This window comes from Acinonyx jubatus, chromosome B4 (genome assembly GCF_027475565.1).
Source record: "Acinonyx jubatus isolate Ajub_Pintada_27869175 chromosome B4, VMU_Ajub_asm_v1.0, whole genome shotgun sequence".
Taxonomy (NCBI): domain Eukaryota; kingdom Metazoa; phylum Chordata; class Mammalia; order Carnivora; family Felidae; genus Acinonyx; species Acinonyx jubatus.
The window spans coordinates 53560839-53581018 of NC_069387.1; the positions used below are offsets into that span (position 1 = coordinate 53560839).

The 20180-nt window shown below is 44.5% G+C and overlaps 2 protein-coding genes across 3 annotated transcripts in view; both read right to left on the reverse strand.

The window, feature by feature from the left end:
- Nucleotides 1–20180, reverse strand: part of LOC106977166 (cationic amino acid transporter 3-like) — an 89225-nt gene that overhangs the window by 22013 nt on the left and 47032 nt on the right. The gene's annotated exons all lie outside the window — the stretch shown is intronic.
- LOC128316363 (cationic amino acid transporter 3-like) overlaps nucleotides 3638–20180 on the reverse strand; it is a 293114-nt gene continuing 276571 nt past the window's right edge. The window contains exon 2 of one of the 2 annotated variants that reach the window (XM_053225954.1): nucleotides 3638–20109. In XM_053225954.1, the coding sequence (XP_053081929.1) occupies nucleotides 16934–18706 (1773 nt within the window). In that variant the 5' untranslated portion in view covers nucleotides 18707–20109 and the 3' untranslated portion in view covers nucleotides 3638–16933. The remainder of the gene's footprint in view (nucleotides 20110–20180) is intronic. The other variant, XM_053225955.1, reaches the window with a different exon arrangement.

The following is a 20180-nucleotide window of genomic DNA, read 5'->3' on the forward strand; positions in this document are numbered from 1 at the left end:
ATCACACACAAGAACTCCATGCCATTCCCCAATCCAGGACTCCTTCCTTAGAAAACAAGAAGAGAAAAACATGCCAGGATTTCAAACACCTTATTCCAACTTTCCACTCATGGGGGAAACCTGAAAAGATAAAACCCTCCCCCTTCTTTCCCTCTCGCCATGTGCCTCCTAATCCACTCTGATGTTTGCATTTTCCCTTTGGGCCCTCTGGGTGCAGCTCCCACACACCTTCGCCAGAATGGAAGAGGCAGCAGACAGAGCCTCCTCCTTGCTAAGGACTGAGACAAATGCCAATCACCTTTAGGGGCTCTCAAGGTGCCCATTTTACTATAAATTCCTGAGGTCAAAACCATTCTGATATTATCACATACATAAATGAGCATGCCAGGTAGCAGGGGAACAACTTATAAGACAACCAGATGACAGAGACAGGAATTGTCTTCATTTTCCAGAGCCAAGTCCATGGGGCTGGAGCCACACACAGCATTACGGTTTAATTTATCACAGTAAGGTGGGTGATAGCAAAAGAGGCAAGGGAGAAATGGTACCTCAGAGGGATGGTGCCTGGACACAGCTCCTATCCTGCACCCACAGAGCCAGGACTCCTGGCCAAGATGTCCAAGCAGTGACAGGGAAAACGGAGGGGTGATGGTCAGGAGGATTCAGTGATTCTCAGCCCCCAATAATGGGTGCTGGGTTGGGTGGTCGGGATGGAGGAGGAGGTATCATCATGGGACTTATGAGAAACTGGGATTTGGGTGCCTGGAGAGAAAACGGCTTCAAAGGGACTCTGGGTGAGACCAGAAGGACTCAGGCTGATTGAGACAAACACTGCCTGACCTCTTCCCTCCCCAATATACCCACTCTACAGAAGACAATAACAAAGGCCATGATGGAACTCAGCTTCCCCTCCCCCCAGCCTGTGAATCCTGAAGCCCAAGCAAAGACAGTTCTCCAGGGTGTGGACCACTCTGTCCCATGGTCTTCATCTCCACAGACCCAGTGGGGCAGGAGAGAGGAGGATGGAGGAGAACCTGAGGTAGAACTGCCCTCCCTCAGAACCTTCCTCACAGGGTCCTTCCTCTGGCCTCCTTCCCATCTGCAGTTCTTATGGGCATATGGTGGTTCTCTCCACTTCCAGTGGAGACTTACCAGATTAGCATCTTGCCCATAGCCACACTCAGACTGGAGTAGGGAAGGCTGAGGAAACTGGGCTTTTCTGAATAGGCACAATGAGCCTAGCATGATGGGAGCCTGGGGAAGGGGGAGGAGCCACTCACTGGGACCCGAGGCATTGTAAAATTGGGCAACTGTCACAAGTAGTGGCATCCCAATACACTTTGGAATTTATTGGGAAGTTCTCAAGTCAGATATCACCTCCTCCTGCTTTAGTTTCAGATTGTTTCCCTTTTAGGATATTTTTAGGGTATTTTTGGGGAGGGGTAATTTGAATGATAGGCTTGAGACCTGATGATAGAGTTTTAATTATCTCTCTCCATCTAGATGTGTCCTTGCTACTTGACTTTCCTCCCTGGCTTCCACTCCCAGGTCAGGTAGGAATTCAAAGGCTCCCTGAGGAAACCTCCAAAGTCAATTAGCAATTTTGAGTCTTGCTTCCCTCTATTTTTTTTTTAACATTTATTTACTTTTGAGACAGAGAGAGACAGAGCATGAACGGGGAAGGGTCAGAGAGAGAGGGAGACACAGAATCCGAAACAGGCTCCAGGCTCTGAGCTGTCAGCACAGAGCCCGACGCGGGGCTCGAACTCACGGACCGTGAGATCATGACCTGAGCTGAAGTCGGACGCTTAACCGACTGAGCCACCCAGGCGCCCCAAGTCCTGCTTCCCTCTAAATGCCAACCAGGTCAGCCCCTTTTCCCTTCTCAGCAAGGACCCCAGCCCTGCAGCTCTCAGTATGGCCACAAGGTGGCAACAAATGCACAGATGAGCCCAGAGCTAGGCCTGGTGCCTCACCAGAGCCAGGACCCTCTCCTCCACCCAGATCTTCATCCACCTATCCTCCTCTCCAGGCAGAAGGCCAACCCCAAGGGTTAGGAAAGAGAGCTTGCTGAGAGAACTCAGGCTTTGGGGATAGGTGGGCTGTGTGAGGAGGGAGTGGAAGATGGAAAGGGAAGGTGTAAGAGAAGCCTGAGTGGAAAACAGTTCTGCAGAGACCCAACCAGGAAGCAGGTAATCAGGTGCAGTGTGAAGCCCAAGTTGAGAAATCATAGTTGGACTGCCTGCCGCTCCCCACACCTGACCCAGCATCCCAGGGGCTCCAGGGCAGCAGCTCCAGAGGTCTGTTAACTGGGTCAGAGGCAACAAGGAAAAAGGACGATGCAGACCTGGGGGTGAGGCCTAAACCCCAATTAAACACTAGAATACAGACAGGGAAGAATCTGCACTGCCACCTCCCTACTTGGGGTGAAACCCAATTGGACACCATTATCTCTGCTATTCCCAGAAAACAGAGAACAGGGAGGGATTCAGTCAATTCTCCAGTGCAGTCCTGGCCCTCCTGGTGCATGGAGCGGATCCTGGGAGGAAGGAGAAAAACAGCCCTGCCTGAGGGGAGGCAAAGGTCCATGTTGGGGGTGGAGGTTAGAGGGAGGAACAGGGACAAAGCTCACAGCCAGGAAAGAGGAAGAGACCAGAACAAGGAAAGGCCTGCAGGTACCCTTTCTAGTGGTTTAGAAAGAAACTGTGGGATCCAGAACCAGGAGAGTTAATCACGGAAGACTTCCCAGAGGAGGAGATTATAGGACAATTTTGCAAAGGACTGGGAGGCTAATCTGCAGGAAGAGGAGGAGAGGGGATGGTTCAGACTGAGGTCAGACCATGAGCCTAGAGCAGTGTGGGGAAGACGGAACACTGCTATGGATGCCCAGCAGAAGCTAAGACATTAGATGCTGGGAGCCTGTGGAGGGAGACGAGGAAGGAGAAGGAATAGGTGTCAGTAGATGGGAGGCTTAGAAGCCCAGCTGGAAGGCTGGAAAGGAGTCACTAGAGGAGGAGGAAGGAGGATATCACCTCAGTCTAGCTACAGTCTTTCTCCCCTTCTTTCCATCTTATAAAGCCAAGAGAATGGGAACAGAGTCCACGGTCTTCCAAAGGGGAGCAAGAAGGACTCCTAGACCAGGAGTCAGGGGCAGGTTTTCCAGAGGCAGCCATCACGTAGCAGGGGACACTGAGTGTTCCCTCCTGCAGGGCCTCTGGCTCCTGTCTGTAAAGTGGCAGTGTTGCACCTGGTGGCCTCTGAACTTCCTTCCCTGAATCTGCCCTGGTGATCATGGCCTTCCTGTCCAGGGAAGGTCTGACCCATCTGTGATCCACCAGCTTTACCCAACCATCCTCTCAGTGTCCCTACACCCTGAACCCACTTCCCTATCCAGGAGAAACTACTCCCATGCTTGGGGGAGGGGGTTCTGGGCTCCTCCCAGTGGAATCCTGCTCCAGTCCTTCCAGACATCCCACCACCCTGACCATCTCTGAGTTTCCATCAGGTATTGCCCCATCCTGGTTCCTCCACCTCCCTGCCCTGCCCACCCCCATCCCTCTGACCCCCTACACTTCCCCCCTCCCACTCTGTCCCCTCCCACCTTCACCACCTTCCACTCCACCCAGCTTGCCTCCCCTCCTGGCTCACCTCCCAAGACAACCCCACCTCCCAGGGGGCTCCACCTTCCTATTACCTCCATCTCTCCACCCTGCTGCATCCCACCATTTTGCCCCATTTCAAGTCATTTCTACACCTGCCTTTGCATGATTCACACCCTTCCAAATCTAGGGAGTAGAACAGGGCTTAGAACCCAATGAAAGGATGGAAATTTGCCCCCTTCTGTGTCCTCCTATCCTCTTCCTACTGTCTCTTCTCTCTTCCTCTGGGCAAATCCAGTCGGTTTGAAGGGGAGCTGAAGAGACCTGTCTCCATCAGCAAAGTGATGGGTGGGGATGCTTAGAGGTATAGGATGTCCAAGGAAAACCTCCCAGGCAGTTCTGTCCCACCTGGGGGAACCCCTGCCCTCAGTCCATAGCTGAGCCCCACCCCAGGTTGGAAAGGACTCTTAGCAGCCCCAGTACCACGCGAGAGCCTGATTACCTAGTCACCCCAAAGCCACTCCATCTCAGGAGAGGACAGAGACAAATGGTGATTGTTCCCATCGGGTCCTCCCACCACTCGCACCTCTACTCAGGCTGGAGGGAAACTCCCTCTCAGCTCCTAGCACAGGTTTGAGTCAGAGAAAGCAATGTGTACAGCCTTTGCATCTTTTCTCCTCTGGGATTACTGATGTCTGAGAGCCTAGCAGACTCTGTGTAATTTCTCAATTACAGTGTGTGTGCAGGACAGGACTGACGCCTCCACATATATACCAAAGATTCCCCCAGAGGTCACCTTTTTTCCTACCTGTTTGTTCCACGTGGTCTCCCCTTTCCCCACCACACTACGCTGAACCCCAACACTCCTGGGGAGAGGATCTTTCTCTACGGGGCCTTATTCATCCTGCTTCCTCCCTATGTCAGGCCTAGGATTCCTGCTCTAGAAAACCAGTCACACTGTCTGCTCTTGGGAGATTCTTCCTCTCCTCTCACTTTAATCTTTCTTGTTAATATAAATCATCATCCTATCCCTAGGAAGTTGTGGGACTCTCTCCCAACCTTCCCTTCCCCCACTTCTTCAGGGTCCCCATGGCATGTCCCAAATATCTAGGTTCCAGATCCCAGCCTTCAGAAGAGGCTTCTGGCCCCTGAAATCAACCCAGGGGCTGAGGAGTGTGAAGATCTGAGTGGACTGCAAGAGAAAGAATGACACACACACAAAAAACCACGTTGGAGCCCTGTGCACACAGCAGGTGTGTAATAAGTGTGAAATGGCCCATTGAGAAGCTGGGCTTAGCAAGGTGAGGGAGGGTAGGGGAGAATGAATGAGGCTGGAATGGTCTGAAGTGTCTGTTCCCCATTCTCTTCCTTTCTTCTCTGGGCCTCCTGGAAAGAATGTGCTAAAATGCAGTCCTTGAGCCTAGAGTCCTCCCTTAGCTGTAAGGGATGTCTTCCCCTCCATCCACCTCCACCCAGCCCAGCTCATGACACCAGGACACCAATCCCCAAGAGCCCAACCATTGTACCCTGTACTGCCACCCCACCAACCACATATTCTCTCTTCAGCCAGGGCTCCCACATCTCTGACCCCTCACCTTACACACCAGCCTGAATGCCCCTATTCCAGCAGAATCATAGGTGACTTCTTTGAGTTGTCTGGGTCTGTGCAATCAACTTACTAGTCTTTAAGCTTTAGCCAGGACCCTTAGCCCACATGATTGATTAACATTTCCTTGTATAACTATGGATCGTGCATTCTTTCCTGGAAAACAACAAACACCTTCTGCACATAATGAAAAAGTAACCAGACAAACCAGACACTTTTGTTCAACCCTCCACCCACCCCTCACTAAGGAACCAGATCCCCTTGCACAACCTCAGAGTAATGAGACAACATCGGTAGCTGGTACCATGGAGTCTGCATGTAATCAAGAAATGTTAGGGACCACTATCCTCCTTTAACTGATTCACTGCCCTAAGCTCCTTTAAATACCCTTAGGCCAGGCAAAAAACTCAGAGATTCTTTGGACAAGAGTCTGCCTTCTCCCCAGGTGGCTGGCTCCTGAATAAAGCTCATATTCTTTCCAATCAAAACTCTTGTCTTGGGCACCTGAGTGGCTCTGTCGGTTGAGTGTCACACTTCACCTCAGGTCATGATCTCAGGGTTCGTGGGTTCAAGCCCCCCGTTGGGCTCTCTGCAGTCAGTGTAGAACCTGCTTCAGATCCTCTGTTCCCCTCTCTCTGCCCCTCCCTCCTCTCAAAAATAAATAAACATTAAAAAAACCAAAAGCTTCTTCTCTTGAGTATTGACTTTTGCAGTGATGCACAGCTGAATGTACATGTAGTTAACAAATTTTCAGGAGTCTGCCTGGAGCCACTGCCCCTAGGGTGTCAAATTCCCTGGAAATCTAAATTGGAGCAGTTGGGGGGGGGGGGCGCCTGGGTGGCTCAGTCGGTTGAGTGTCTGACTTCGGCTCAGGTCATGATCTTGCAGTCCGTGAGTTCAAGCCCCGCTTCGGGCTCTGGGCTAATGGCTCAGAGCCTGGAGCCTGCTTCAGATTCTGTGTCTCCCTCTCTCTCTGCTCCTCCCCTGCTCACACGCTGTCTCTCTCTCAAAAATAAGTAAAAATTAAATCTTTTTTTTTTATTGGAGCATTTGGCCTGCACCAGGCCAGGGCTTCCTCCTTTGTCTCCTGGGCTATTAACTTGGAGGACTGAAGGATATTAGCTGTTCCAGGCTAGTTGCTCTCCAGGAGGGAATCTGAGGGATCTGTCTGTGTAGCTGCCCAGAGTACTTTTTATCTCAGGGGAAATTGTCTGCTAATTCCAGACCATGCTAGCTGTCAATGTTGCATTTTGGTTGGAGTGCAAAGGAAGGAGCATTTGGGGAAGCTACGGAAATTCAAGACCAGGTAAGTCCCTCAGAGTGCACACTGATACAAGTTTCTCATTCATGAAGCACTGTGTGCTTTTGTTTTGCTGTCCATGTCTTTCCCATTAGAGGGGCATGGCTTTCAGGAGAAATTAAAAGAGACTTGAATAATGGTCAATTTAGTTGGAATTTGGAAAAAATCTGTTTTGATGTGCTTGCGGGGGGGGGGGTTGTTGTGTTGTGTTAAATGTGTGTATACTGGGAAGTTCCATCTCTAGCCCACCAATTAACCCACTAGACTGAATTTTGAATAAGTGGAAGGAATATAGACAGGAACCTGTAACTAAGAAAGAGATAAGCTTTATTCTAATACCACCTTGTCACGTATGTTAAGCTCAGAGGTAAGATGCCATTAAATGGCTCTCTTGGATCTCTCTTTTACATTGGGTTGCCTCCAAGTAGAGGGTTTGGTTTGTTTAAATCAGCAGAACTCTGACTTTGTGGGAGGGAACAGAAACTAGAGAAACATTGGTTTAGTAGGTCAAGAGCCCTATTTTGGGCCAACAGAAGTACTCAAGGCATCATTGTTTCCACTGTGTTGTTTCTGAACTTTTCCCCAGTAAGATGGGATACTCCTTCTATTCCCAAAGAAATTTCATTAGGACATATTTAAAATATATGGTGTAGAGGACTGAAAAGCAATCAGAGAAAAACCCTGTTGTGGAGGAGGGATAGACAGGAGACCAAAAGAAAAAAAAGGAATGTTAGTCCAAACTTTGCATTTGCCTCTGGCCTTTCTAGAGGCACCTTTCACCTCTATCTCATCCTTTTCCTCCTGTTTCTGCACTAGCATGTGTGCAGCTTACTTACAAAGCTCCTCTGCCATCCTCAGTGCCTGGGGCAGCATGGATTCCCTCTCCTCCTACCTCCCTATCAAGGAGCAAAGCACCCCAATCTGTTGGACCCCCTCCTTTCAAGATTCAAGCTAAGTCCCTCCCAAATCAACATGAAGGGGCCCATGGGCTACCTTGGACTTAAACTGCACACTTCAGATTACCCATAGTTTCCCCAGGTAAAAATTGCCAGTAGGAAACAAATTGATTAACTTTTCATGTACACAGGTGCAAAATATTCCATTATTAAAGCTAATAAGCATGTCATTAGCATTCTCAACATTAAATATAAAACCTTTATTCTATCAAGTTTTAGTAAAAGTCAAAGGAGCTCCTGTTATTTCTGTCAGCAAAAAGGTGGCTTAAAGTAATGGTTAATTGTGTCTGTGTCATAAAGTTTCATAAAGTTTTTTCATAATTGTTAAGAAGAAGTAGGTTGAATAAATAAAAAAGTTTATGGCTTTCAAAATATTGGTAATCTGAAATTTTAAATTTGTGCTAAGGTAAATGAAAAATTGAGTTGAGTTCACTGGCTAAGTATTCTCCAAATAAAACAGGCACTAAAACATTGGTTACTGAACAGAGGTTTATCTGCCTTGACCTTTTTATTTCAAAGAAACTGAAGATACTTGACTCTGTTGGTAAACATCCTTTATGCTTTTTAAAGATTGCACTCTGGAAAAGCATATGTTTATAGAAATTATAAAATATACTCGTAAACTTCCAATCTGAAGTATTCTGGTATTATAGACAGTTCACCTTTGTTTACTGCTTAATTTTCCTTGGAGACTAAGGTTTCTAAGAGTTAAAATTGTACTAAATGTCATTAAGACTGATGGAAATGAGAAGGAGAACAACTCAATATGTAGGAAAGTAGGAGATGTATAAGGAAGGCATAAGAAGTGAGAAAACATTTTTTTGGGGGGGTGCCTAGGTGGCTCAGCCGGTCAAGTGTCTGACTTTGATTTTGGCTCAGGTTATGCTCTCACAGTTTGTGGAATTGAGCCCCAAGTCAGGCTTTGCACTAACAGCAAAGGGCCTGCTTGGGGTTCTCTTGCTCCCTGTCTCTCTCTCTGCCCTTCCCCTGTTCTCTCTGTCTCTGCCTCTCTGTCTCTCAAAATAAATAAAAATAAACTTAAAAAGAAGAAATGAGAATACATTTTTTGTTAATGTGAAAAAAGTAATTTTGTCCTAAAATGAGACTGGTTATTTAGATAAAGCTTTTGGACAAAATCCGAATGAAAAAGAAAGTTGTAGGCTTGTGAAGGGAAAGCTTTGGAAAATAATTTTATGTATGGTTAGGACTAACTCATATTGAAAGGAATGGATTTTGAAAGGACACTGGTATAAGATCGAAATTCTGCTTTTCTCTCTGTTAAAAGACTAAGTTTTCTTGGGTTGTTGGTCTGCTTTTGATAAGAAATTATAAATAAAAGTTGCTTTGTTTTGTTTTGTTTTTCTTCTTTTCTCTATCTGCCCAGAAAACCAAAGTTTTATGATTTGTCTCATCAGGTCTTTGATTACTGAACAGATATACAACTCCTTAATATTAAAGGAGCTAAGTTTTGCTAACAACTGTATAACTTTCTGTAGAATTTCTTATTGCAAGCTTGGTTAAATGAATAATTGATTATTAAGTTTTGTGATGATCTGTAATCCTATTCATGTGTGTGCTTTAGAACTTTCTAAGTTTTTTTTACAAACTTCCCAAGTTTCAAATTCTAAGTAAAATCTTTTTGACTAATTAGGCTTGTTTATTTGTTATGTTAAAATACATGGGAAGTGTTATATATAAAAAAAGAAGGTGCTGAACCTTCTTGGGTTGTATTGTATGGCATATGCTGTAACTGTTCTAACAAACATATGGAATTCCTGATGTTTTAATATATCCTCACATAGGGTCATCACTTGACATTCTATTGTTGGAATGTTGTGTGTCCTGGAAGTAATTAGATTTCCTTGTCAACTGCAATTATAGATCTTGAATCATGTTAACTTTTGAGTCTTTTGTCATTTATAGTTATTTTCTGATGCTCTTGAAAAATGTGTTTCCTCTTCAAGGAGATTCATGGAATTGACTTTTGACAAATACAGGTTTTGATATCTTTAAAATCATAAAGCTAAACTGGATGAGAATTTCTGGAACAAATGGAAAAACTGCAATCAAACAGAACAAGAATTAGTAACATAGAACTGAATGAATGGAGGAAGATGAGTATAATTTTCAGGACTCTTGTTTAACATGGCAGGCTCTCTAATATTAGCTTCTCCATATTTAAGAAAACTTTCTTTTAGGACATTTGTGACTTACAGAAACATGATAAAATATTCCTTTGTGTGCAAATTGGAAAATTTAACATTTTCCTCTACCTGAAATGTTCCAGAGTTCAGAAACTCTTGGTAAGTATTCTTCTTTCATGGGAATTGCAGTTGTTTGCATAAATTCAGTGAGAATCTGTTCTCCTTGTAACAGGACTCCATTGGAAATTTTGGTTACCTTGCCAAGGCTCTGACTGGGATATCATATTTGAGAGAGACATGAATAGACTCAGATATGACCAGACAGCTTTAAAGAACTAAGGTTGACTTTACGGAGCCAATAAAGCCCTTTGGAAATGTTGGCCAGATCCCTTGCTTACAGAGTTCCTAGGAGCCTTACCAGGTGAGTAAAGAATGTCACTTCTTGGCAGGTTCAAGAAACCTCAGGATATTTAAGGGACCTCGAGAAGAAGAATGCACCCAAATCTACAGGTACCATAGGAAGATCTGATGGCAGATATTTGGCTTGGCTTCTGGCTTTAAGAGGCTATGAAAAGTTCAATCTTAGAGATTCCTTATGAAAGTTCCAGTAAAGCAAGTTTGAAAGAATCTATCAGGTTAATCACTACTCTTTCTGATTTTATGTAAATAATTAGGCCAACTTTGTTAAAATTGGATTTGTTTTTCAACTGAAATAATCTCTATTTGGCTCTCTTTGGAAATGAGGGTGATTTTAGAGAGAAAAATTATGTTTCAACAAGTCACTTTTGTGGATTTTAAATTCTAGTTCTGATTAGCTGTCTTTGAATGTTTGTTGTTTGCCTAATCTAGATAACTTGAGATGAACTTCAGAGAATTTGCCACATAGCTCATGTATAGACACCTTCATGATTGTTATTCTGTGGGGATAATAACAGAACCCCAGGAACATATGCTTACTTGAACACTGAACAGGTCTGAAAGAAGGTCTGTGTGGGTGGGATACTCATTGTCAGAGTTCCCTCCAACCCATGGTGTTAACTGTGAACTGTGGAAGTAGTGGATGGCCCCACCTTCCTTATGGCAGGAAAGAGGGTGCCTTGGGGACATCCATATCCCCAAACATGTCTTCTTCCATTTCCTGTGATTACTTATAACTAAGATATGGCTAAATATCAGGCAAAGAGGGATTCTTGATCCTTAATTTAACAATTTTATATAAGTCTCTGTCACGTGCACATCAGCCCCATCTATTAAGAAATATGGGTCAGGAGGAAGTTAGGCCACACTGTCAGTACATATCAGGTTCTTCCTGATGTCTGACCACCATGCCTCTTGCTGTGTCCAAAGCCAACTCCCTCACAGATGGTGCTCTTAAAACTCATCTTCCCATCTCTTCAAAGTTGTAATCATAGATGAAGAAGGAAACAGAGGAAACAAAGAAGTGAAATGACCCACAAAGAAGGCAGGTAAGAACTGACCAGGCAGGAGGAGGAGTGTGGGAGAGATTGGAGGGGAAGAATAAAAAGACTGAAGAGGCAAGAGTAGAGGAAGTGAAATATTTAGAACATTATCCCCAACTCCAGCAGGTGCATATAGAAAGAAACAGGCTGGGTGAGGGGAGAAAAGAGGAGAAGGAAGAGGGATGGGGAGGGAGGCAGACAGCATTTCTGTAGGAAAACAACATAGATTCAGGTGTGAGGGAGAAATACCCAATACACATGCTGCTTTGCTGTTGCAGAACATTTTCTGAAAGGGACTTGGGACTTAAGGCATTCCCCTGAAAGAGATGGGCCACAGGAGTATCTGCTTCATAAGTCATGACAGGATAAACTCACATGATGTGGAATGGAAGATCAGGGAAGTTATTAACGATATCCTCCCTATTTTCAATCACTTAGGTTGTGGTTGAAAAGGGATCAAGTAGGGGCGCCTGGGTGGCTCAGTGGGTTAAGCGGCCGACTTCGGCTCAGGTCATGATCTCCCGGTCTGTGAGTTTGAGCCCTGTGTCGGGCTCTGTGCTGACAGCTCAGAGCCTGGAGCCTGTTTCAGATTCTGTGTCTCCCTCTCTCTGACCCTCCCCGTTCATGCTCTGTCTCTCCCTGTCTCAAAAATAAATAAAACATTTAAAAAATTTTTTAAAAAGAAAAGGGATCAAGTAGGAAAGCAAAGCAGTTAATGGAGACATGATTCTGACTAAAGTCTTCCCTTCTCTCTCATCTCCTAATCCAGTGAACCCAGAGATGATACTTGGACCCTCTTCCTTCCTCTGTCTCCCATCCTCTCCTCTCTATCTTTAAAACAAAGCTCCTGGGAAAATCTGTCCATATTCACCTGCATTCATGTCAGCTCTCCCACCAGAATCTGCCCTGGCTTGCCTTGAGTCACATACCCTATCCTGTCTGCCTCAGAAGGGAGCCAGTAATGCTGCTGCCCCTGAGAGTGAGACTCCAGAAAGGACCTGGGTTCAAGAGTCAGTTTCCCCATTCCACTGCCTCCATATGTGTTCTGGCCTCACTCTTCCTTTTCCTCCTCCAAGCAGTGTTCATTCTTTGCCACTTCACTTCCCTGCACCCATAGCATGACATCCCTTGTCAGGTACAGCAAGTGGACCCACTTGGACAAGAACTTGCTTGCTTGAATTCAAGATCTCTAGGTACCACTACTCCAAACTGCCTGTCCATGTCTGAAGATGAGAAATGTGACTTGTGTGCACCCTGAGCAGCTAAAAGGAGTATAGCTTTTCCTCCTCCAATAAGTATCTCTCAAAACAAAGCAATGTGAGTTCTTTCGGCACTATGGAGCAGAGAGGTAGGGTTCTTCTTGAAGAAGTATAGCCTTTATAGTGTGTAGGATACCACTTGTAGAGAAGCTGGTCCCAGTGGGGTGGGGGAAGGCTAAAGAGAAGTGAGGACTACAACTTCAATTAGAGGAACTTATGGTAATTTCTATAACACCTTCTCAACAGTCTGAGGTATCCCTCAGTATGACCAAGGAGGTTAAGGCCTTTGTGAGAGAGGGAGCTATTGCTCTTGAGCTAGCAACCAAAACATGTTATCCCAACAGGAAGCATAGTCAAGAAAGGGTTAGTGGGTGTAAAAGCTCCAGGATTCTTCTTACTCACTCCCAAGCCATTCCTAATGTCACCACTGTTCTGCAAGAGACAGAAACTAATGCTACCAACTTGTGCCAGGAGAAGGGGAGCAGGGAAGTAGACAAAGGAAGACCCCGGCAATGAAAGAACGTCCTGGGCCTTCTGGCATACTGGCAGAAGGCTTGCTCCTCAAAGCTGTGGTTGTCTTCAGCCTTGGAGCAGGGATCCAGGAATGACTAAGGGTGGATGTTGTCTCTAAAGTCACTAGGGGATATCTTCCCCTTTCCCAAATGTCTGAGAGCCGTGACCAATTCCCCCAAGAAGTACAGAGCCCAAAATCCACTGAGACCAAGGTAAAAGGGAGTCTCTGTGACAGCAATTAGCTTCTCCTTTTGCATACTTCTGTCTCCATCTCTTCCCCAGCTTCTCACATCCTGAAGCATTATTTCGGAGGCTTCTACCTTGATTTGTCTCCAAGTGTCTAGCAAGATCAAAGCTCTCAACACCTGTTTTGCTTGCCAACTCCTTGGCAGGAGAAGAGGTACCAGGGTATATCCTGAGGCAAGGGGAGAGCCTGACTTGCCCTCTTCCCAAGGCAGGGGGGAGGTTGGAAGTTGGATCAAAGAAAGAACCAATTCTAAGTTTGGGTTCACAAATATGCCTCCTGGTGGTAAGGCTGTTATTCTCATTCTGTTATTGATTTTTTTTGTTATTGCTCCTCAGGTTAGAAATTGAATTAAGCCATAATCATAGTCAGGTAAATATATAACAGTGACCATAAAGGCCTTTCCTAACCTTCCTATCTAAAGAAAACTCCCTCTGATTCTTTATCATAAGACCCTGTTTATTTCCTTCAGGTGTTCATCACAGTCCAGAATTATTTTAACGTTTGTTTTCTTGTTTATTGCCCATTTCCCAGGAGGAAAAAAACCCCTATATTTGAATAAGGGGAAAAAATTAATAATGAATAAATGTATATTATGAGAATAAATCTATTTGTAGGATAAACATTTCCTACTAATATGATCTCTACCTGAAAGCATGATGTCCATATCTCTATTAACAATATATTTGATCAACATTCATAAAGCCTTTATTCTACATCTCTACCCATGGCCTCTTTCCCATAAGTGTGAACCATACACAACAGTTATTTAACCATTCTTTAGCTCTGTGTTAAACACTGTGGAGAGAATACAAACAGTTTCACTCTAGAAGCATACAGTTGAGTGAGGGATAAAGGGAGGACACAGGGTAACCACAAATGAAGACAGCGTACAAAAACACAGCTATGGTAAGACTAACACAAAGGAGTAGAGGAGGTTAAAGGAAATGAATTGCTTCTGATTAGGATTATCTAGGAAGGCTTGGGCAGGAGGTAACATTTAAACTGGACGATGATGATTGTGTATCATTTCAGTAGTCAGAGATAAGGAGGATGGATATACAAAGAAAAGACATAGCTACTAGGAAGGATTTCTTGACTTTGGGCATCACTTGATATTGAACTACTGTTCATAATGAGAAAGTGAAATACAAGGACCAGTGAAATTCAAGAAGCTGGAGGCCTTTAATACAGAAGACAGGAGCCAGGACATGGGTTCTAGCTCAGGTTCCATTTATCCCCACTTCTTCTCCACGTGATTTTATGGAAGGGGTGTAGGGTTCATATGGGACAGGATACCCATAATACTTCCATCTATATATCTCTCATATCCTCTCTCCCCTCCACTATGTTCTTTGTTAACAATGAAAGAATTTCTTCCTCTCATTACTGAGAAGAACACAAAGCACAGAAAAGCATAAACTACACAAATTAAGTCAGATAATTTGCATACCTGGGTTTCCTCAATCTACTGATGCAAATTGTCAATATCTATATTTCCTCCTTCTCTGGAGAAGAGATGCTGTGAAATGTCAAATGTAAAGTAATGTTTGTCATAAAATCCTCATACAATAGTCTTCCAAGTACTGGCATTGGAAAGTGGGGAAGAAGGTTCCTGTACTGTGTTTACCTCCAAATCACGTGCAGGTCGTCCTGCCTCCTGCTTCTAGGAGCTTTGTTTCAGGTTTTCTAAAGAAGTAGACAGAGACAACCAACTCTTCTTACCATCCTTGCTTCTATCAAAGTCCATTGCTTTCTATGAAGTTAGTTTCACAAAGGGCCTGATCTCACAATCTCAACTCTAGATTCCTTCACTGGTATAATTTTCAATTCTCCTCTTTCTGGGATGGCTCAGATAGAGAGTCCTACTTGCAAGCAAAGAAATAAATAAAATGTCTTCTCTTAGTACCTTCCGTAAGGGGTTCTAGGAGAGGGGAGGTGGTTACATGAGTGGTGTGCATACAAGGGAGTCTGTGTATTAGGCTAGAAAGTAAACAACAGCAGGGTGTTTCCTTGGGGTTTCTGTTTCTCTTTCTCTGCAAAACTCTTCTGATTGTAGCAGATTCATAGGGACTCCAAGCAACTCATCATCTTAGCCATAGACTTCTCAGAAAGAAAACTCACTGAGGTTCCCTTGAGATGTGATGAAAATAAATATCAGGGTTTGGTACAAACACACCAACTATTGTCAAGGAAGGAAGGTAGCCAATTTCTTATAGATGGTTAAACTCCTTCAAGATTTGTGTACACACACACACACACACACACACACACACACACACACACGACTTTGAATGTGGTGCTTTATGAATATATTTACCCAACCTTACCCCTTTTCCAAGCTCCTGACTATAGGTTGGGACACAATGAAGGTAAATGAGAGAATGTCTGAGTACAAGTTGCATGTGTGTTCCCCCACCAACCTCCCCTCAGCAACCCTCAGTCTGTTCTCACTATTTAAGAGTCTTTTATGGTTTGGTTACCTCTATAGTTTTATCTAATTTTTCCTTCCCTTCCCCTATGTTCATCTGCTGTGTTTCTTAAATTCCACACCTGAATGAAATCATATGATATTTATCTTTCTCTGACTGACTTATTTCACTTAGTATAATACACTCTAGTTCCATCCACATTGTTGCAAATGGCAAGAATCCATTCATTTTTATTGCAGAGTATTATTCTATTGTATATATAAACCACATCATCTTTATCCATTCATAAGTCTATGGACATTCGGGCTCTTTCCATATTTTGGCTATTGTCAATAGTGCTGCTGTAAACATTGGATGCATGTGCCCCTTGGTATCAGCAATTTTTGTATCCTTTGTATAAATACCTAGTAGTGCAATTGCTGGGTTATAGGGTAATTTTTATTTTTAATTTTTTGAGGAGCCGCCATACTATTTTCACATACAGATGGTCAATAAACACTTGGAAAAGATGTTCACGAGCACTAACCATCAGGGAAATATAAATTAACACTACAATGAGATATCACTTTAAACCTATCAGAATGGCTAAAATCAGAAAGATAAGATAGGGGTGCCTGGGTGGCTCAGTTGGTTGAGCGTTCACCTTCGGCTCAGGTCATGATCTCGTGGTCTGTGAGTTCGAGTCCTGCGTTGGGCTCTGTGCCTACAGCTCAGAGCCTAGAGCCTGCTTCAGATTCTGTGTCTGCCTCTCTCTCTCTGCCCCTCCCCCTACTCATGCTCTGTCTCTCTCTCTATCAAAAATAAATAAACATTAAAAAATTAAAAAAAAGAAAGATAAGATAGGCAAGTATTGTCTAGGATATGGAGAAAAAGAAACCCTCATGTATTGTTGGTGGGAATGTCAATTGGTGCAGCCACTGTGGAAAACAGTATGCAGGTCCTCAAAAAATTAAAAATAAAACCACCTATTGATCCAGTAATTCTGCTGTGCGTTTTTTTTAAAATAACATCTATACACAATGTGGAGCTCAAACTCACCACCCTGAGATAAAAAGTTGCATGTTGTACTGACCGAGCCAGTCAGGCACCCTACTGGATGTTCAACCAAGGAAAACAAAAACACTTTTTGTAATTTCTTTTAATAATATTTGAAAGCCAGTAAGCAGCTACAGACACAATTCAAAAGTAGACAGGTTAAAAGAAAAAAAAAAGGAGAAAGAGCAAAGACACATCCTTCACAATACGCACTGAGCTCTATTAGTGTTCACCCACCAACATCCCTTTGGAGGCCTAGCTTTCCATGCAGTCAAGAGACTCTCCAATATTGTGCAGAGAGACAAGACTGCATTCAGGTGTGATGATGTCAAACCAAATATGTACTGGTACTGCTTAGTTCAAGGTCTACACTTTTGGCCCTAACTTAAGCGGAGTTAGAGACCAGACTGTACTGGATCCCATAGGCAAAGTAGATAGCAAACCCAATCAACATCCAGACAGCAAATAGGGCCCAGGTGGCAGCTGTCATCTGCACCATAAGGCAAACATTCATGAAGATGCTCAGTAGTGGGAGGAGAGGCAGAGCAGGGACCTTAAAGTAAAGGGGACTAGAGCTCTGAGGCTGTCTCCAGATGACCCCAGTGAGCCCAGTGATGAGCACCAGGAGCCCCACAACCACTGAAATCCACACTGGGTCTCCAGAAAGCAGAACTGGCCACTGGGCCAGCACCAGGCAAAGAAGAATTAGCAGCAGAGCAAGCAGTACGGAGCAAACACGGACAACCCGGCCAGAGAGTGGAGTGGGGGTGGGGCTGCCTGGAAAAAGTAGTCCCTGTAGAGTCAGCCTCTCTACTATATGTCCATTCTCCTCCAGCTCCTCTGATTCATTTTCCCCTTCCTTTGCCTCAGGCTGATACCTGAGGATGAGAATGGAAGTAGCAACCAGGGAGTGAGGTATCAGGGATCCAACTGACCTAAGGTCCAGGAGATCAGTGAGCCCAAAGAAGACTGCCATGATTGCTGTAATAATGCTCAAGATCACAGTGGTCATGATAAGGATGAATGGGCGGGAACGGATTCTTTCAAGGACAGGGAACAGGAGACCATCCTGTCCCATCCTGTGTAATACTCGACGTATGGGAAACATAAAGCCCAAGAGCCTGGCAGAAACAATACACAGAAATGCAAAAGCTAGAAAATAGTAGGCAGGGGCCCAGCCAATATGGAGTAATGCCTGAGGCAAGGTGCTCCCATGTCGAAGCTTGTAGTAAGGCACCATAAGTGTAAGTGCTGCAGAGACACCAAAATACACCAAAAAGCAGATGAACAGTGAAATCACAATGCCCATGGGGATGGAATGCTGGGGATTCCGGGCTTCTTCAACTTTTTCAAAAATGCTGCTAAAACCTATAAATGCATAGAAACATGTAGCTGTTCCACGGAGAATCCCCTCAAAGCCAAAAGGCACAAATCCTCCAGAGCCCAGAGGGCCCAAGCTCGAGGTGTCATTGAGTCCAGCCATTGCATAGTCCTCTTCTGTGAGTTTCCAGTTGTGCAGGTCCCCCTTAATGAAGCCAGAGATGATGACAAAACTGAGAACCAAAAGTTTCACCAATGTGGCCATTTTGGTAACTGGGAAAGACCAAACATACCTCAGATTCCGGAATTCTATGAGCAAAAACACAAGACCCACAACAAAGATATCTACATATTCTGTAAGGACACGGGGAACATGTGGTGAGATGCTCTCACGCAGGGTCTGAGAGATCTTGTTCCCACGCAGGTTGTCAAAAGCTAAGATACATGCACGGGCCACAATGGCTTTATCACCAACATGGGAGAGTATGAGGGTCCAGCCAGTGATGAAAGCCCAGAGTTCACCTATAGTGACAAAGCTGTAGAGATATGTAGAGTCAGAATGGGGAACTCGGGCGCTAACCTCTGCATAGCACAGCCCAGCCAACACAGAAGATAGGCCAGCCACCAAAAAGCAGATCACAATGGATGGTCCTGCTTGATTTCTGGCCACCTCACCAGCCAGGATATACACACCTATACCCACTGTGCGGCCCACAACCCGAGCCACTAAATCCAGAGTGTTCAGGCTTCTCCGTGGGTCATCCTTAGCCACCGGTTCCTTCAGTGTAGGTCTTCGTACCAGTTTTTGACCAAATCTACGAAGTGCCTGACGCAGCATCCTAGCTGGAACTGAAGAGGATTCCAGGATCAGAGAGCTGCAGCAAGCCCAGGGAGGAGAATCTGGGATCAGGTTCAGTGAGACTCAGTGAAGCCAAGTAGACTTGGGGCTGCCGAGGTCCATTATTCACGCTTCAAAGTTGCTGCTTTGTATTTCATTTGACCCTTAATAATGCCTAAACAAGAAATATTTACTGAATGGTGGTGTTCAACCAACCAACTGTAGCTCAGAAATCCCATGTCACCTGTTGCGGCCCAAGTATCACTGAAATTGAAACCAAAAGACATCATAGAAAAATCAACCCTGATTTCCCCTCAGAAACAGTGCCAAATACCTCCCAACATTCTCCTTTATTGCACACCATGGGACATAATCCCTTTACATTCATTTAACTCATGTAGCTTCATGTACTAATTAAGCTGTACGTCACAACAGGGAATGAATGTATTGTGCAATAATTCACACACAGGATGATTACATGGTGCTTGGGCATGAGATATGACACATTAATTCATGTGTCATTGCAATTACAGAACCATTTTTTAAATTACATTTGAATTTGAAATACAAATATTGGGTCCTCTGTCTTAAAACTCTTTGCCTCCAAATCAGTACCCAAAGTCAGATGTCACTTTGGTCCCCCTTTTCCCCATTCTGTGTCATCCACTTAGCTGTACTGATGGTAAAATGTGTACAGTCCTACTCTTCCCTTTACCTAACTATACCAACAGGGGTGCTGTGAAAATAGGAGAAGAGGGAAAAGGGGGCAGGGCCTTCATAACTACCTGCAATAATGAGAGGAACAGGCTGTCTTGTGAAGAAACACTGGAGAAATGGGTGTAGCAGTTAATCAAGCATCCATTAGTAAGAAGGGAGAAGAACCAGAAATGTCACTTGATGAATTCTGACATTCAATAAACCTCACCCAAAGCAACCGGACAAAATTTACTATAACTTTTATGTCCACAGTAATGATGGGCAGGGAGAAAAGAAGTATGTCACCTAGCTCAGTAGTTCAAAACCAAAACAATTCCTTCTGTCTCCTCCCTCTTTGGGTTCCAGGAGAGGAGACCTCGCTTCTACAGACAGTCTCCTCCCTGGCCACGTTGTGTTCTATAAACACCCTACACTGTCTGTGATCTCCTCCACTGCAGCTATTCAAATGGGCCTCTTCTCAAGGGGAATAAGGCTTTGGATGAACAATTCACAGCAATGCCCCAGAAATGAGAAGTGGAGAACAGAGAAAACAAAGTCATGCAGCCCCCACTCTCCCCCATACTCAGGCTCCTATTTTGAGAGAATTTTAGGAAATGTTGTCAGAGGTTTTAATAGAAAGATTAAGTCAAAATTGAAAAGTCTTCTCTGTATATAATCAAAATGAACCCTTGGGAAATGGGTCAGATCTTCTGTGTACAAATCCATCTACTACACTTCTTATTTGCCACCCACCAGTTCCAATGTTATTATTTACCAA